Source organism: Hypomesus nipponensis, chromosome 22 (assembly GCF_054491055.1).
Source record: "Hypomesus nipponensis isolate SF chromosome 22, ASM5449105v1, whole genome shotgun sequence".
Classification (NCBI taxonomy): Eukaryota; Metazoa; Chordata; class Actinopteri; order Osmeriformes; family Osmeridae; genus Hypomesus; species Hypomesus nipponensis.
Window position 1 is genome coordinate 12,457,949 of NC_140382.1, and position 15,574 is coordinate 12,473,522.

The 15,574-nt window shown below is 48.7% G+C and overlaps 2 protein-coding genes across 2 annotated transcripts; both read right to left on the bottom strand.

Moving 5' to 3' along the window:
* Positions 1 to 3,190: 3,190 nt before the first annotated feature.
* Positions 3,191 to 8,058, bottom strand: tyrp1b (tyrosinase-related protein 1b). Its single transcript, XM_084686595.1, has 9 exons — positions 8,014 to 8,058; positions 6,463 to 6,818; positions 6,111 to 6,219; positions 5,794 to 6,007; positions 5,470 to 5,674; positions 4,387 to 4,554; positions 3,918 to 4,097; positions 3,631 to 3,777; positions 3,191 to 3,485 (listed from the first exon to the last, which is right to left on the bottom strand). Exons 1-9 carry the CDS (start codon positions 8,025 to 8,027, stop codon positions 3,280 to 3,282), a joined length of 1,599 nt encoding a protein of 532 aa, XP_084542721.1. The 5' UTR covers positions 8,028 to 8,058; the 3' UTR covers positions 3,191 to 3,279.
* Positions 8,059 to 9,273: 1,215 nt separating this feature from the next.
* LOC146236671 (uncharacterized) lies at positions 9,274 to 11,559 on the bottom strand. Its single transcript, XM_084686596.1, has 5 exons — positions 11,471 to 11,559; positions 10,590 to 10,898; positions 10,236 to 10,353; positions 10,020 to 10,127; positions 9,274 to 9,439 (listed from the first exon to the last, which is right to left on the bottom strand). Exons 1-5 carry the CDS (start codon positions 11,517 to 11,519, stop codon positions 9,274 to 9,276), a joined length of 750 nt encoding a protein of 249 aa, XP_084542722.1. The 5' UTR covers positions 11,520 to 11,559.
* Positions 11,560 to 15,574: the final 4,015 nt, after the last annotated feature.

Here is a 15,574-nt window from a genome sequence, read left to right on the forward strand (position 1 = left end):
TACATGTGTGTTGTCTTTATGCAATCCTATTAAACGTCCCTTTGGTAGAGTTTAGACCACAGCGATACTTTACAGTACGAGATGATCTAATGAACGTGTTAATAATGTTATGCGTACGGACCTTTCATATGGCTGCTAGATCTATCTGATGGTTTTGAGGAAAAATAGGCAAACAAGCAAACTTTTTTGTTGTTGTACCATACAGCTTTTTTTGTAAAGAGGGGAATGTTTAAACCGTGCGTCGGTCATAATACAGGATGCCACACACCATGCGGACAGTATCGGACTTGAAATCTAATGAAAGCAGTGCAAGCTCAGGCACTGTACATCCAATGCTGTTTTTCTTACCTCCTGTCTCTCTCTCTCTCTCTCTCTCTCTCCCTTACACATACTGCACGCACCAATCGTCTCCTGTTCCTCTCTCACACACACACACTTGCAGAGAAGCGCTTGTGTTTAGTCTAGGGTCCAGGGGAGGGAGGGTGGCACGCACTGGAACGACACTATCTCATAGAGCCATGATTAAGATGACAGCAGAGTTGGAGAGGGGAGGATTAGACAGGGAGGGGGGGGAGGGCTTGTTTTCAACCCCGGTCCTGCAGGGTCCTGTCTTGTTGAAGGCTTTTTCATTACAGGAGGCTTTGTATAACTCAGTTGGGGCTCTACTGGACGTTTAATACAGATGCTTTTCAGCATCAACAAAACATGGTTACTCCTTTCAGATTTAACACTGGTGAGAACCTAACTTTCACATTCTAGATTGAGAATCGTATTTGAAATTACAATATTATTTATGTTATTTTTGGTTTTGTGTGCTCTCCCGACTACCACTTGTTACAAAGTTAATGTTTCTTAGCCCAAAGCCTTTATTGGGTTTTACCAGCAGAGAAAACGTTAAAATGTTTTCTTCTCTCTCATTATCTAGGAAATCCGACCTGGTAGTGATCCACACTACCGGACTTATATTCCTCTCTCCCCCTGTAACATTTATGAGGATCGAGGATGGGGGATTTTTACTAGGCCCTCTGTGAAAACATCAAGCTGTTTCTTCCCAGGTCTCCGTACTTATCTCCCTGCTTGCCTGTCTGTCTGTCTGTCTGTCTGTCTGTCTGTCTGTGTGTCTGTACATGTGTCTGCCCAGCCAGACACGAGCAGACCCAGGCTCAGGAGAAGGATGACAGGGGGCCCCTTGTGGAAGGATCTAAGGCACTCTGCTGGAGTAGGCCCTTTGAGCTCATTACGAAGAACACAAAGACTGAAAAGGAAAAAGGTTGCACATTTTAAACATGCCCCAAGTGGATCTTGTTATAGGACTGTTGGGGTTCCCAGAAATGAGAGGATGTTAATATTGATGTTGTTTTGGTAGCACAACCTTCAACTGCCCCTTTACAACATCCACTTACAGTACCCCTTAAACTTGTGACAATTACTAATAATTATTAATATTTTTTTACTCTTAATACTATTAAGACCATTTTCTAATCATCTACACAGCTAATACTATTTAATTGCATTTATTTTATGCAATGTAAAGTGTTGCCTTCCTTTTTATTAGCCCACCTATCTAAGCTTTGAGCTTGTGACAGTCCAATACTGCATGTATAACTGCAATACTGCTGGATGCCATTGCGCATTTATGCTATCCAGTGAAAGTGCGCGGTGCGATGGGGTCCACCCCTAGACTGTCGAGGTAGCTTCCCACAGACATCGCGTCCAGAGTGTCACTACCGTACTGCAAACTGGACACGCTGCTCCGAAGAGATGCGTCCTGGCTGTCCGCAAGGCTACAGAGACTCCCCGCGAGGCTACCCTCCCGGCTCGCTGACACTACCATCCCCCGTTCCTCTAAGGACCAGCGCGTCGACTCGATGCAATCGTTGATTGACAGGAGTTGGCGCATCAGTTTGACGTCTGTGCCCCGCAGGTGAGTCTGTGTTCAGAAGGGCAAGTTAACACTTGAGCAGTTAATAAACAATAATTTATATGGATAAACCTGTTTCATCAGCACATGCGGTGTAAAGGTACACAAGAGCAGTTCTCAGCCTGCAGGTTAAGTTATGGAAGCGCATTGTGTAATATCTGATCGACTGAAATGTAGCATCTATTTTCAAAGGTAGGGCATATGTTGCACCATAATCATTATAGTTTTGCCTGCACATGACAGCCACTATTTTATGCATATCGTCAGTACAAATCCAAAACAACTTACCATCTCTTGTCTAAGGAAGCGTAACTTGCTTGTCAAACTGTCTGAGTTGCATTTATTTGTCGATTCAAATCTGTTGCCAAATGAGCAGGGATCCTTAAACTTTCCATCCGTGATGGAACGAAAAAGGCAGTCTGGTATCTTCCGACCCAACTTCTTCTCGATATCTCTCAGATCTGTTCCAATGTTGGTATCCATTTAAAAAGTTAGCTTCTATACAGTCCCCCTTCACGACTTAGTCAATGACATCGAACTAAAGTTACAAGCTGCTCACCTCGCGTAATTACGCACGGCCCTCTTACGTCAAGTGGGAGATAGAACTCCCCTCTCTTTCCACATTTAAAGACACCGGTGACATATTTTCTGATACCCGCCCTCTGCCGTAACAGCAGGAACCCAATCATTGCATATTTTCAACAGGTGGATTACCCCGCCCAAACTGTTTTGTTTTGAAAACTAAATCCCAAGAAAGTCCAAACATTTGTTAGTGTAGTAGGCCTCCCCGAAATTATCATTTGCATCCAGTTATTTGTGTTATGACCGCATTATTGCCCACAAATTAGACCACTCCACTGTTGGGCAGTCTTTGCAAAACGGTGTTTGGCCAAACTGTAATAACCCATTTTGTCCACAAGAGACTACTCGTGCACTTCATTGCTATCACGCATCTGTGCTTGATAACTCCCTAACTTCCCGAAAGCATCGTTAGGCTAAATCGATCTTAGAATCCATCGTAGGACGAATCTTAGTTTTACGGGCCGTTCCCAAAGACATCGTAGCTAAAGTGTCCGTTGAAAATTCGTAGCTCTATAAAGCGCATAGATTACCCTACTCCTTACGAGCATGTTTGGGAAACGCACGTAAGAAATATCGATGGTTTCTTTTTTTGCTCGATCGTTGCTACGATCCATCGTTATCGGGAAACGCACCCCAGGACGTTCCAGGTCCGTGAATAAGCACACTCGCAGCCACCCACACCCAGGGTTCAAAACCAGTCGAACTTTATTAGAAGAGGGAAGAATAAAAAACACAACAAGTCAAGGTATACTGTTAGGGCCCGTGGGGCGAGTGAGCTAAACGACAGACTGCGTCTTGTCCATCCGCCGGTCGTCCTCCGAGTAGCGCCGGAACGTCTCCCCCAGCAGGGGCTCCAGACCCTCCGCGGAGCGGTAGGACCGGGCGCGCACAGCGCAGGCGATGACCCCGCCCACCACCGCCACCACCAGCACGGCGGCAACAATGCCAATGGTGATGATCTCAGACAGCGTGTAGGGGCGCGCTGCAGAAGGGGACAGAGAGCGTGGGTAAGGTTGCAGACGTTGACTACATACGGGCAGAACCGTGGCCACAGCGTGCTTCCCCCAGCCTCTGGGTATACTCGGGTCGTCTGGGAAAAGGTTAAAGGTCATGCGGGTGTGACTCACTTGGCCATTGAACCTCGTAGGCGTAGCCCAGGTTCTGAGGGGCGGGGACAAACATCTCTGCATTGGTGACAGGGGGCCAGAAGGGAACCATGTTGAACTGTCGGTTGTGGCCGATTGGAGCATTCTCCTCTGGGTACACAGCCTCACCTGAGGAAGGGGAGAGAGGATGGAGCATGTTATGCCAGAGTCCGAGGTGTGAGTGTGTGTTTGCGCACATCCTTGGGCACGTGACTGTGTTTCATTATCCTTGTGTGTGTGTGTATGTTTGTGTGTGTGTGCCCCCAAACCTGGGCTGTGCCTGCTCAACCACTCGTCGAAGATGGCGTCAGTGAAGGTGTGCAACAGGACGAAGATGGGGTCGTTAGGTGACAGGTGCGTCTGTCCCCCGGTCCCGTTCAGGAACAGGTGGGCCAGGTTGTGGAGGCTGCGGACCACCGGGTCATATCCCCCCTGAGGGGCAGAGTAGCCTGATAGAGGGAGAGCAGGAGGACATTACAACAGGTCTCTGGTACAGGTCGAGGGTCGATTCATGCATTGTGTGTGTGTTTTGATCATTGGGTATTTTTACAGTTTGAATGTTAAGTCTGTAAGCGGACGTGTGTGTCTGGTCGGTCTGGTCTAACTATTTGTCTATAGGCAGAAACGTTTCTGGTTTTGGATTTTGTGTGTGCAGTGTTTCAGTCTTTACCTGCCAGAGTTTTGTGTCGAGTGTGCCTTGTACATGAGTGTGTGTGTTCTCCCGCCTCCTGGTCTCACCCTCGATGGTGTTCCTGAAGCTCTCGGAGGAGGTGGAGTAGTACGGCGGCGTGTCGAAGGCGTTGAGCTCCAGACAGTCCACCACGTCCTGGGGCTCTGGCAGCCGCTGCACCATGGGGCGGGCCACGTTACCCGCAGGGTTCCTCCTGATTGGGCTGGATTCTGTGTCTACAGGTAGGAAAGAGCAGATCAAGGTCACTGCACTGTTCACAAACCATGAACATGCATTTATGGTTGTACTTTCTGTACTTACACTTAGCCACTGACTAATATAATGACCCATTAAGTATGTCACACCCTACAATTGGAATAGTACTACTAAATAAAATAACATAGGTTCATGCTTTACAATGACTAGAAATGTTATACACAAACACTGCAGTAGCTACTTCCTGAATGAATGGTTTGAGGCTAATTCCTTTGGATCAAAGGAGCCAGTCGATGAGATTCCTTCCTCATCAGACCGTAAGCCCATATAAGGCAATGTCTTGCTTGTTCTGGGAGGAAATACCATGTGAGTCTTGAATCCTAAGAGGATTAACAGCACAGATCACTAACAGTCTCCACACTCACATGCTCTCTCCAGGCAGAATCCACAAACATTCATTCATTAGTCTCCCAAAGAGGACAGATAACTATTTCTTGCTCTCAACATCACACATCATATTTTGTAGTTTTGTTTTCACTAAAATATTCCTATTTGTAGTCACAGTCGTGACTGTTTTTCTCTGGCTGGGTGTGCTGAGGTGTGCTAAACAGCCCAGAACAATAGAGGTAAATGAATTGAGCCCTAATCTCATGCCGCAATCCCCCAATCTCAGTCTAATCTGGTAATCTGAAGTCATGTGAAAACTATCGGATTATTTAACCAGGTCCCCAGTCCAGAATCTCAGGACCCCATTTGGGACTGTTAAAGAAGGTTTATGGAAATGTGTGCTCCCGAAGAAGCAGAGGCCATACCATGGCTGCACTGTTGCTGCCAGCCCTCCTGGTGTTGCAACAAGAATGAGTTCTAGCTCATAAAAATGAGTTGGTGGCTCGTGTAGCGTCAAAGAGCCAAGGCTAACATCATGTCTGTCTCACTGTTGCAGACGGTGCCCATGGTGTCGTAGTCCTCCACGCTCTCGCAGATGACCCTCCACTGGGAGAACACAGAGTTGGAGCTGAGGGAGTCGCTGTCGAAGCTGCTCCTGGCGCCCAGCAGGTCGTCGGTGCAGATGTCACACTCGCTGCCCCCGATGGCAAAGTTCCAGTAGGGAAGGGCGAAAGTGGCGTCGCCCAGCATGTCCTGAAAGGAAGAGAAGTAGGAGAGAATGGAGGAGGTGAGCGTGGATTCTTCTGTGGCTGGGGGAGGCCCTTCCTCCCTTCCACCCTCCGCCCCGCCCCGCCCCGCCCCGCCCTCTTCACCTGCATGTCCCTCTCCAGCTGCAGCAGGTGGAAGCGGTGCCAGGTGACGAAGCCCGGCCCCTCGTGAGAGAAGTCCACCCCCCCGAAGCTGGCCTGGCCCGGCCCCAGGTAGGTCTTACTGACAGAGTAGTAGTGGGTCCACACAAAGTAGTTATAGATGGTGATGTTCTCAAACTGGGGGGTGTTGCCATCCGGACCATACACCTCCTGGTACCTGGGCAGTATAAGAGCAGAGGGAGTGGATGGATGGATAGATGGAAGAAGGAGATGGTGTCTTGGAAGGCTGTGTGTGTGTGTGTGTGTCATAGGTGTAGTACCGTCGGGTGCAGATCACCAGGTCAGGGTGCACAGTTCTCTTGGCCTGGTCTAAGGCATTCACAAAGGCCTGCTTGTCTGCTGCATTCATCTGCATGATGTTCCTTCTGACTGGAGGGAGAGAGAGGGTGGGATGAGTACTGCACTATTTAGATTTTTCCGCTGTACTCACTATGTGCACTAAGTATATGTTCCTTTGGACAAAAGTGAATAAAATGGAACAAATGCGTGTAGTTGTAAATCAAGTACATGAAGAAGCATGAAAGAAAAGAGAGAGAGAGAGAGAGAGAGAGAGAGAGAGAGGGAGGGAGGAGAAATAAATGTACAACCAGACAGCCTATTCTCCTCCCTCACCCACTGAGATCCTCTCGTCACAGTTGGGCCCGGTCAGTCCGTGGCGACACCGGCCACAGTTGTGGCCAGAGAAGTTCCCGTTGCACTGGCACGTCCGGTTGAAGAAGCGTAGCGGCCACCTCTCCCTGTCGTCCCGCCCATCGTGGGGGTACTGGGGCCCGTGGGGCCGGCGGTCAGCGGCGATGGTCACGCACTGGCCACGGCCCGTGCTGGAGCCACACTCGTCACCCGCCACCCCCGTCGGAGAGGGGCAGCACTGGCCGCTCCTGAGGCCCTCTGGGGTCACACATTCCCTGGGGAACTGGGCTGCCGTCAAGCCTGCACACAGGGTGACCACCAGGACTCCCAGCATAGTACTGAGGGAGAGATGGAGGGAGAGAGAGAGCAAAAAGTGGGAGGGAGGGAGGGAGGGAGGGAGGGAGGGAGGGAGGGAGGGAGGGAGGGAGGGAGGGAGGGAGGGAGGGAGGGAGGGAGGGAGGGAGGGAGGGAGGGAGGGAGGGAGGGAGGGAGGGAGGGAGGGAGGGAGGGAGGGAGGGAGGGAGGGAGGGAGGGAGGGAGGGAGGGAGGGAGATGGAAGGTAGGATGGAAAGATGGAGGGAGGTAGAGCGCAGAGCAGAGAGGGATTACATATCCAAGGTCCATGGTTGGAATAATTTGCCTGTTTGGCACTTAAATAATGTAGACAGAATGTAAGTTCTCAGAATCTTTCCCAACTGAAGTGTGGAGTCTGCAACCTTCTACTCATGTGTCAAACAAACTAGCTTCTCTAAAGCCCACACTTCTTTCCCCAAACTTTAAACAAGATTCAATTTAAAACAATCAAACATGGATTATAGCAGTTTCTTTTTCTCTACTTAGTGTCATACTATACGTATAGTTATCATGAAGATGGAAAACAACGTTTAAATATAACTACATAGAATATTCCTTCAAGCAGTTTGTGTTGTTTGCTATTCTTCTTTCTGTCAGTGTTAGTCTTCTCAATCTCTTGTAGCAAACTACCTGTGAAAACCGTCTTTAATTCACTATCTGGACAAACACTTCCAACTCTAGGGAGCAATGTACAATTACAGTATTTAGTTCTACTTCAAGTTGCGGTCACTGTTTACCAACAAATTTAAAGAATGGTCCGAAATAACCTTTCATAACAATTTATGATCATTTAATAACATGTTATTAAATGCAACAAGTGCGTTTCCTGGAATTCAGTCCTTGTCTATGAAAGCCAAGCGTGCATGTCTGTGGGGGGTGAACCTAGTCTAAAAGGATCTTCAGGATCTTCTGCCTCTGTGGTTACTCACTAGTCAGGTATACAGGATTAACCAGCATGGTGGTTTATGAATTCCAACAGAAAGTTCCAGAACATTCCAACAATAAAATAATTATTATTCCCAGTAGCTTGATCAGAAGAGAGAATAGGGTTTCTGAGCAGGAAAGTGCCTTATTGATGACCATTGATGTACTTGGGTATAATTATGCATGCATTTGATTCGATGATCATTCTTGTTGTTGTATGTAAGTGAGATGATGGAGAGCGGAGTGTTGTCTTACCTCTGATGGTGCATGATGGCTGTCTCTCTCCCTCTCTGTGGCCCAATGCAGACCCCCTAGGGGAGGCCTGTTGGTCTCTCTGGTCTTAAATAGCTCTCTACCACATGATCACATGACCAGGCCTTTCCTCCCTGAGCTCCTCGTGCTCATGCTGGAAAACACACACACACAGAAACACACACACACAAAGAAACACACACACACACAGAAACACACACACAGAAACATACACACTCACTCAGGCACGCACAAAACGCCCTCACTCTGTCACAAAAACACACAGATGGGTGCACATAAGCCTGCTCATATTCGTGTTCGCACACACACACACACACACACTCTTGTGCACATTCATGCGCGCGCACACACACACACACACAGTTCTACCCCCTCGTGATTCAAGCCCCACAGAGGCATTTGTGGAAGCTCACAAAAACTACTGTGGAGAAGCACGCACAAACACGCGCACACATACAGACACACACAATCGTGTGAATCATTTGAAGCATGTACGTTCCTTTAACCCATACACCTATAGGTACATGAGCTGTGTCAAAAAAACGAGGCAGGAGAGAGTAAAGGAAAAGGGGAAAGAGAGGACAACTGCACCTTCTACATCATTTTATTCTGTACACGTCAATTACAAATGATGAGACAAAGGTCATCAATTCTTAATCATCCAACTTCAATCGTTTTATGTCATGACCATCATCAGTTTTTGGCTTTTGACAATATTACAGTCAAAAAAAAGAAAAGAAAAAGGTTTTCATGCATTCACCATAGAACATTGATACTGGATCAAGTACTGTAGAATGCACATGATCAATTTGGTTGGCCAATACTAACAGTCTAGACAGGTTTAGCAGGACCTTTTACATTGTATTTTAAGAGATTTTACATAACTCATCTACATAAGTTCTTGCTCTCACTCTCTCTCACACATGCTCACAAACTCTCATACATACTTTCACACGTACTCTCACACACACTTTTACACCCAGTCATTCTACCTTGCTCTCACATGTTCTGTATTCACACACACACGCACACACACTAGCACCTACAGGGTCACACATACAGTAGACATTACAGAAAGAACTGAAGTCACAGTAGTTTGCGAACGGGAGGGTGGGATTGGAGGGCGGGTGGAATCGGGGTCGTGGGGGGGGGGGACAAAAGTTAGCTACAGGTGGGAGAACCGGAAGTCAGAATGTGTTGGGGGCGGGGGGGGGGAGAGGGGGGGGGGCTGCAGGCCGTCTCTTAGAGCACTGAGGTCCGCAGGTCCTGCTCTGAGGCTGGCTGGCTCGGCTCCACACACTGCTCTATGGAGCTCAGCTGGATGTCTGTCATGGCTACTTCCTCCTCCTCCACATCCTGTTGTTGAGTTACAACCTGGGACAGATCCGAGGGGTCTAGAGCTGCTATCCTGTATGTTAGAGATAGAGAGAAAGACGCATGGCATAGTTCATGATTGAGGGTAGAATACTGTTAAATATTGGCATTATACTGACGAGAATCAATGCCGCCTGATTTGATCTGACCTTTCCTGCTCTAAAACGCACACACACACAACACACATAGCCACACACTGGCGTAGTATATCCATTCCACTGCCCAGTCAGATTACAAGCAGCAACGGGGTTGTAAAATCAGGAACCATACACAGACACACACGCAAGCCCACTCATGTGACCCAGCCGGTGCCCATTCTACTCTGGGTTTACACAAGCGCTTGGAGATCAGCTGAGAAGCACACCAGCGCAAGCTCCACCACACACACACACACACACACCAATGAGCAGATTTTGACTCATTTCGGGTCAGCGCTCCATTTTTCCCTGCTAACTGGACAGGCAGTTATTTTTCAGACTGTGCAGCTTTCTGTTAATAGCGTAGGTTTTTTTGTTCTCAGTAGCTTGACCACCTAAGTTATTGAGACATGGAGTGGTGTTGTTTTTTGACACAAGGCTTTCTGGGTAATGTAGTGTAATTGGGTACACACTCACTGTTGGGCGTCCCCGTTGCCGGCAAGAAGTGTGTCGTCTTCGCAGACTCCTGTGGCGGGCTCTGCCTCCACGCACGCCTCCTCACAGGCTCTCTCTGGGGCGGGGGCACTGCACACACACACAGTGTCACATCATCATCATCATAAGCGTACTGCCAGCTGTCCAGAGCACACTATCACGCTCCAACCCTCGTCAGCAGTTCACCCTCAGGCCCACCTGTTGCTTCTGTTTCGACACTTGAGGACGTACACGACGATGACGATGGTCTCCAGTACGAGGAAGACTGCAGCGGAGATGGCTCCGATCTTCCAGGCCTCCAGACCCAGGCCTCCGTCTGGGAGGGAGGGGGGAGAGCGAGGAGGACAGGGAGGAGGGGAGAGGGAGGGGAGGAGGATGGAAGGTGGTAGAGAGGAGGGAGGAATTGAGGGCTTTTGGCTACTCACAGTATAGTATTCATTACTTGTGTTACAGTGATTATATTATGTTGGGGACACGCTGATGTAGGAATATCTCCTGTGTCATCAAAGTCGGGCCTATGTTGTGCTTGAGCTTTATTGTAACCATAGCTACCTGAAACATTGGTGCTTGTCTCTCCAATCTCAATGGGCTCTCCAAGCTCCTCCTCCTCTTCAGGCTGAGGGGGCGTGGCCGGAATCTCTTCCACAGAGTTGTCGAGTGTGGGCGCGGCCTTGACAGGTTCCAGGTTGAGGTTGTCCTTGGAGGTGAAGATTTCATTGTCATGGTTAGACTCCTCCCCCACCAGATTGTCGTCTCCGCCCACGGCGTTGGTCTCCCCTCCGCTTAGCGAGGATGTGAGGGTGATGGTGAGGTCCTGAGACTCCTCCTCTATGGAGGGCTCTCCTGGATCTGGCACCACTTCTAGGAAAGGAGGTCGGTATTTGGCAAACACGTGAAAATTGAGACAGGGGCCCCCTAGAATGAAAACCTGGAATGTGGGAGGATATATAGAGAGTACGGGTACAAGTGTGTGTGTGTGTGTGTGTGTGTGTGTGTGTGTGTGTGTGTGTATACCCAAATGCTAAATACTCTTGATTGGCAGTGAATAATAAGTAATCAAGTAATGTTAAGTCTAGGGCTTGTTCACATTCTGATGTGGCCTGCAGCCTGCTGTCATCTCTGTTCTAAGCATATGTGATCCCAAGGGGTTAAAACCTATGAGAACATGTTGGTCTAGTTATCGCAGGAAACAAGGACTAGCCAAAGCTGCAGGGCGTGATGCTCGCAGGGCACGATGCTTGCAAGGCCTACCACTGCAGTAGTTCAAGCACTTAACAGATATTCAATATTTGCTATATCTATATTGTGATCTGATGCCATTTTGGTGTTCCACTCAATTCTTAACTGTTTTGGTCCAATACTGTTTCTCATTTGCTGTGAAGCTTTATTCAGGGGTAAATGGGTCTGTTACTCATCTGGTGTCACTAGTTCACCTGGTTGCTCTTGGTCCGTGGTCACCGGTATCTCCGCGGCAACGTCCATTTCTTCTCCCGCCGCCTCCTCCTCCACCACCTCCCTCACACTATCTCCATCCTCACCCCCACCTTCAGCTGCCATCCCTGCCTCCCCCTCTCCCTCCTCCCCCACTGCCTCCCCCTCTCCCTCCTCCCCCTTCCCCACTGCCTCTCCCTCACCTCCCTCCTCTGTGACCCCCTCCTCTTCACCCTGTCCTGCTCCCACCACCACCTCCTCCACCTCTTCTCCGCCCTCCCCTTCGTCCACTGGCTCCCCCACCACCGACTGAGTGGTCTCCATCTCCTCGTAGTTGTCTAGGGGCTGCCCGGCCACCTCCTTCCCACCATCCCCTGCTCCTCCCTGGGCCTCTGCCTCCTCCACTGCCCCCTCACCCTCCTCTCCTACAAGCTGCTCTTCCACACCCGGGGCAGAGTCCAGATAAGTCACTATCTCCTGATCCACCTTCTCTCCAGCAGCTGTGGCCCCCTCTGTCTCCTGCCCCACCTCCTCGACCATGGCCTCCACCTCTCCTCCAGCCTCCTCCACCTCTGTCTCTTCCTCTCCTTTTTCCGGTGTGGCTCCGGCTTCCTCAACAACTTCGGGTTCAACTGCTGGTTCTTCGATGATCTCCTCACCTTCTCCAGCACCACCTTCTTCCACCACAGCCTCCTCCGCGACCCCAGCAGCTGCCTCTCCCTGCGCCGCCTCCTCCGTCACCTCCACCTTCTCCACAAGGGCTTCCTCCCCATCTGCTTTAGTAGCGTGTACCTCCCCTTCATCAACCTCCTCCCCCAAGCCAGCAGCCTCCTCTGCCACCACCTCTCCTCCTGTTACCCCTGCCTCCTCCTTCACCACCTCCGCTTCTAACCCAGTCTCGGCCCTGACCTCCTCCACAGCTTCCCCCACCTCCTCTCCTCCCCCTCCTTTGCCTGTCTCACCCAGTGCAGCCTCTACAACTCTCTCCAGCAGCTCCTTCAGCACCTCCTCTGCCCCCCGCTCCTCACCCAGCTCCGAGGCCTCCTGCACAGCATCCTCCACCTCCCTTAGGCTTGGGGGGGCCACCTCTGGGACCACCTCCCCAGGGGAGAGCTCAGGGTCCAGGGGAGATGTTTCAGTTTCCTGGGTGGTTTCGGATGTGGAGAGGAGGGTGGAGGTGGACAAGTCTAGGGGGAGAAGGTCCCATAGTTTTGTTTGATGGATGAAAACAGAATACATTTTTTATGATTTTAGATTTTTCTTATTAGCAACATTGATATTGAGATAATTATTTTTACTTTGATTATTAGTATTTAAATGTAAAATAAAATCAATACATGCAATCAGTCTGGAGTTGAAATCAACATCAATGTACAAGAATGTTTACTAATTTCTGTGAATTATTACTATAATTAATTTAGATTATTCAGATAGTGAAGCAAGTATAGCATATCATTATAGCATAGAGACATTCATTTCAAAAGGTTCAGAAGGTTACACTATGCATACAGTTACTTTATCAACATCAATGTATGAGGATGGTTATGGAAAGTGAATCATTACTCCCATTATTTAATATGGTTCATAGAGTGATATATTAGCATGTAATTAGTCCAGGTTGCCATCCTACCTTGAGGTTTGCAGTGATGGATCAGTAAAACCACAATCAGGCCTTTCCAGGTATGGAACTCCATGGTGTCCAAACAAAAACTCCACGATTAGCTCCGAAAACAAGCAAACAAGACTCCCTTTCCTCTCTGTCAAGTGTGTTTATGAGTGAGTATGTGTGTCCAACCACGTCAAGGCGCACAGTGGAGTGTGTACAGCCCGCAGGGTGGTCGGACAGTAAGATGGAACTGGCCCAGGTCAACAATATCACTGTGTGACGTGGATCCGCCATGTTACATACTGCCACCTCTGGGGGTGTCCCGGGCCGGACTCCTGACAGGGTGAGGACGAGGCAGACGGGGAAAGTGGCATGCTGGTGCTAAATGCATGTCAGATTCTTACGATAGAGCTGGTGAAGCCCAGGCAGTATGTCACACAGCCGCTGTGAACCGTGGCAGCAATTATAGGTGGGCTGTGAGGAGTGTGTGTGATTATGAGGGTGTAGGGACTGGCCTAGGCCCTGGATCCCCAGAAAGACACACACTGCTCAGGCCACAACAAAACAGCCAACATGGTCGTCTGTTGAGCCTACTGTGAGAGAGCTTCTCTAGACCGACAGCGGTTTTTCTCTTCTATCTACAAGATGGCACTTATTTTTAGGTCAGAGAGAGTTGTGGAGGCTTGGTATGTCTCTAGCCACAGCATGTCCCCCTGGTGTGCCACGAAGCTAATAAAAACTGTTGTCCATCACGTTGCATAACAAGCACTTTGCATGTCTGACGGGTGGCTAACATGTTGGCTACTACAACTGTTCTCATTGTAATTCAGTGTGTCACAGCTGGTCTAGCAGCTTTGTTGATTCCAGTTTCCTGCATTATAGTAAACAAAATGGCATGTCAAATGTATACATCTTCTGAGGTGTACTGTACCAGTTTTCAGCTTTCGGCAACAAAGCATAGCAGTTTGAATAAAGACAGTTATGTCCAAACAAAGTAGTCTTGTAATCTACATATCAAGGCAGGTCCAAGTCTGGACTAATTCCCATTCATAGTCACCCACTGATTGTGTACAACACCCACAATGTTTATATGTAAAATGTACATTTAATTTAAGTTCTAAACGGAACACGTCTAAGTTCTAACAATTTTAATACTGAGTGTTAATAAGACTTAATCTCAAGTCTCAGGTGAAGACAGACACACAATGAGAGGAACATTCTGAAACCACAATGTTGTCTGTGAGTACGGCTTCTGAGATTACAGAGATTACAAATGTGGGCCCCCAAAAAAGATTTACCCCGAGTGATAGAGAAGGGCTCAATGGGGATTCAGAGGTATGTTTGATAAGCTGTCTGGCTTCAGTCCTCCAGCACTCAGTCAGTTCTGGGAGTTCCTTCTGGAGGGGTGAAGAGAAGCTGTGGATAAAATGATCTGATCAGTAAAACTTTATTTTTCAACCCTTAAAAACACACACTCATTCCTACGCACACACTCATATACACACTCACTCCTTCACACACACACAAATAGTAATTCCCTCACATACACACATACACACACACATATACTTCTGTCAGCACTAGGTGAAAGTATGTACGGAATGCCATGAGGGACTTATGTTTCTAACTATCCCACTCTGGGAAAGCATGGACAGGGTGGAGCATACAATGAAGACCTTTCAAATGTCTTGCTCTCTCTCTTGTGTGTGTGTGCTCACTGCCCTGGCAGTGTCAATGTCTGTTGTGCTTCACAGACCCGTGTTTGGATTCAATGTATTAAGTGACTCCAGCATGATCCTGATGTTAGTGTTAGGCTGGTGTGTCTTAGTAGTGTCTTGTTTGAGAAAAACTCCATCTCCCCTGTTCCTTCTTACTTTTCTCTCCGTCTTTCTAGTTCCCATCTCCTCTTCTCTCCAATTCTCTCTCTCTCTCTCTCTCTCTCTCTCTCTCTCTCTCTCTCTCTCTCTCTCTCTCTCTCTCTCTCTCTCTCTCTCCCTGTACACCTCAGTATGTCTCTCGCTCTCTCCCCCTCCCTTTCTCGTATTCGTGACTATGAGAGATTAGTTTTGAAAGGGTAACTATGTTAATACAGTCACATGTGATTCACATTGTGCTTGGCGACACCAGGCAGTGTACTAACTCACAGCTGGCTTGTGACTGAAGTAGAATGGGTTCATAGGGGAGTTCCTAGAAACTCTTATAAGATATTCTCTTTATAGTAAAGGAGATGTATGTGGGCTTGAAGCACACACAGTACGTACACACACAAACGCACACTTGAACATTCTCAGGCAAGTCATGAGAATCTGGAACTGCGTCCAACGTGCGCGGCCGCGGGCACTTCCTTGGTGTCTCTGTGGGAGAGTGTGTGTCTGCGTCACCCTGCAGGACGGAGGGACTGTCCTGGGCGTCTGTGTGCTGGAGGGGCCATAGGAGCTGCTGTATTTCACACGATAACGCCGGCATTTCAGACCTGCTCTCTAGGAGGCTATACACACAC

Bases quoted from the DNA above. Each gene is read 5' to 3' on its own strand.
- tyrp1b (XM_084686595.1), bottom strand. The intron at 4,555-5,469 runs GTGAGACAGACA...TCCTACCTGTAG, and splicing joins CATGGGCACCGTCTGCAACA to ACACAGAATCCAGCCCAATC. The intron at 3,486-3,630 runs GTGAGTCACACC...CCCCTTCTGCAG, and splicing joins CTACGAGGTTCAATGGCCAA to CGCGCCCCTACACGCTGTCT.
- LOC146236671 (XM_084686596.1), bottom strand. From the start codon at position 11,519: ATGGACGTTGCCGCGGAGATACCGGTGACCACGGACCAAGAGCAACCA. The intron at 10,899-11,470 runs GTGAACTAGTGA...CTCCTTTCCTAG, and splicing joins CACGGACCAAGAGCAACCAG to AAGTGGTGCCAGATCCAGGA. The intron at 9,440-10,019 runs GTGAGTGTGTAC...TCTAACATACAG, and splicing joins GGCAACGGGGACGCCCAACA to GATAGCAGCTCTAGACCCCT.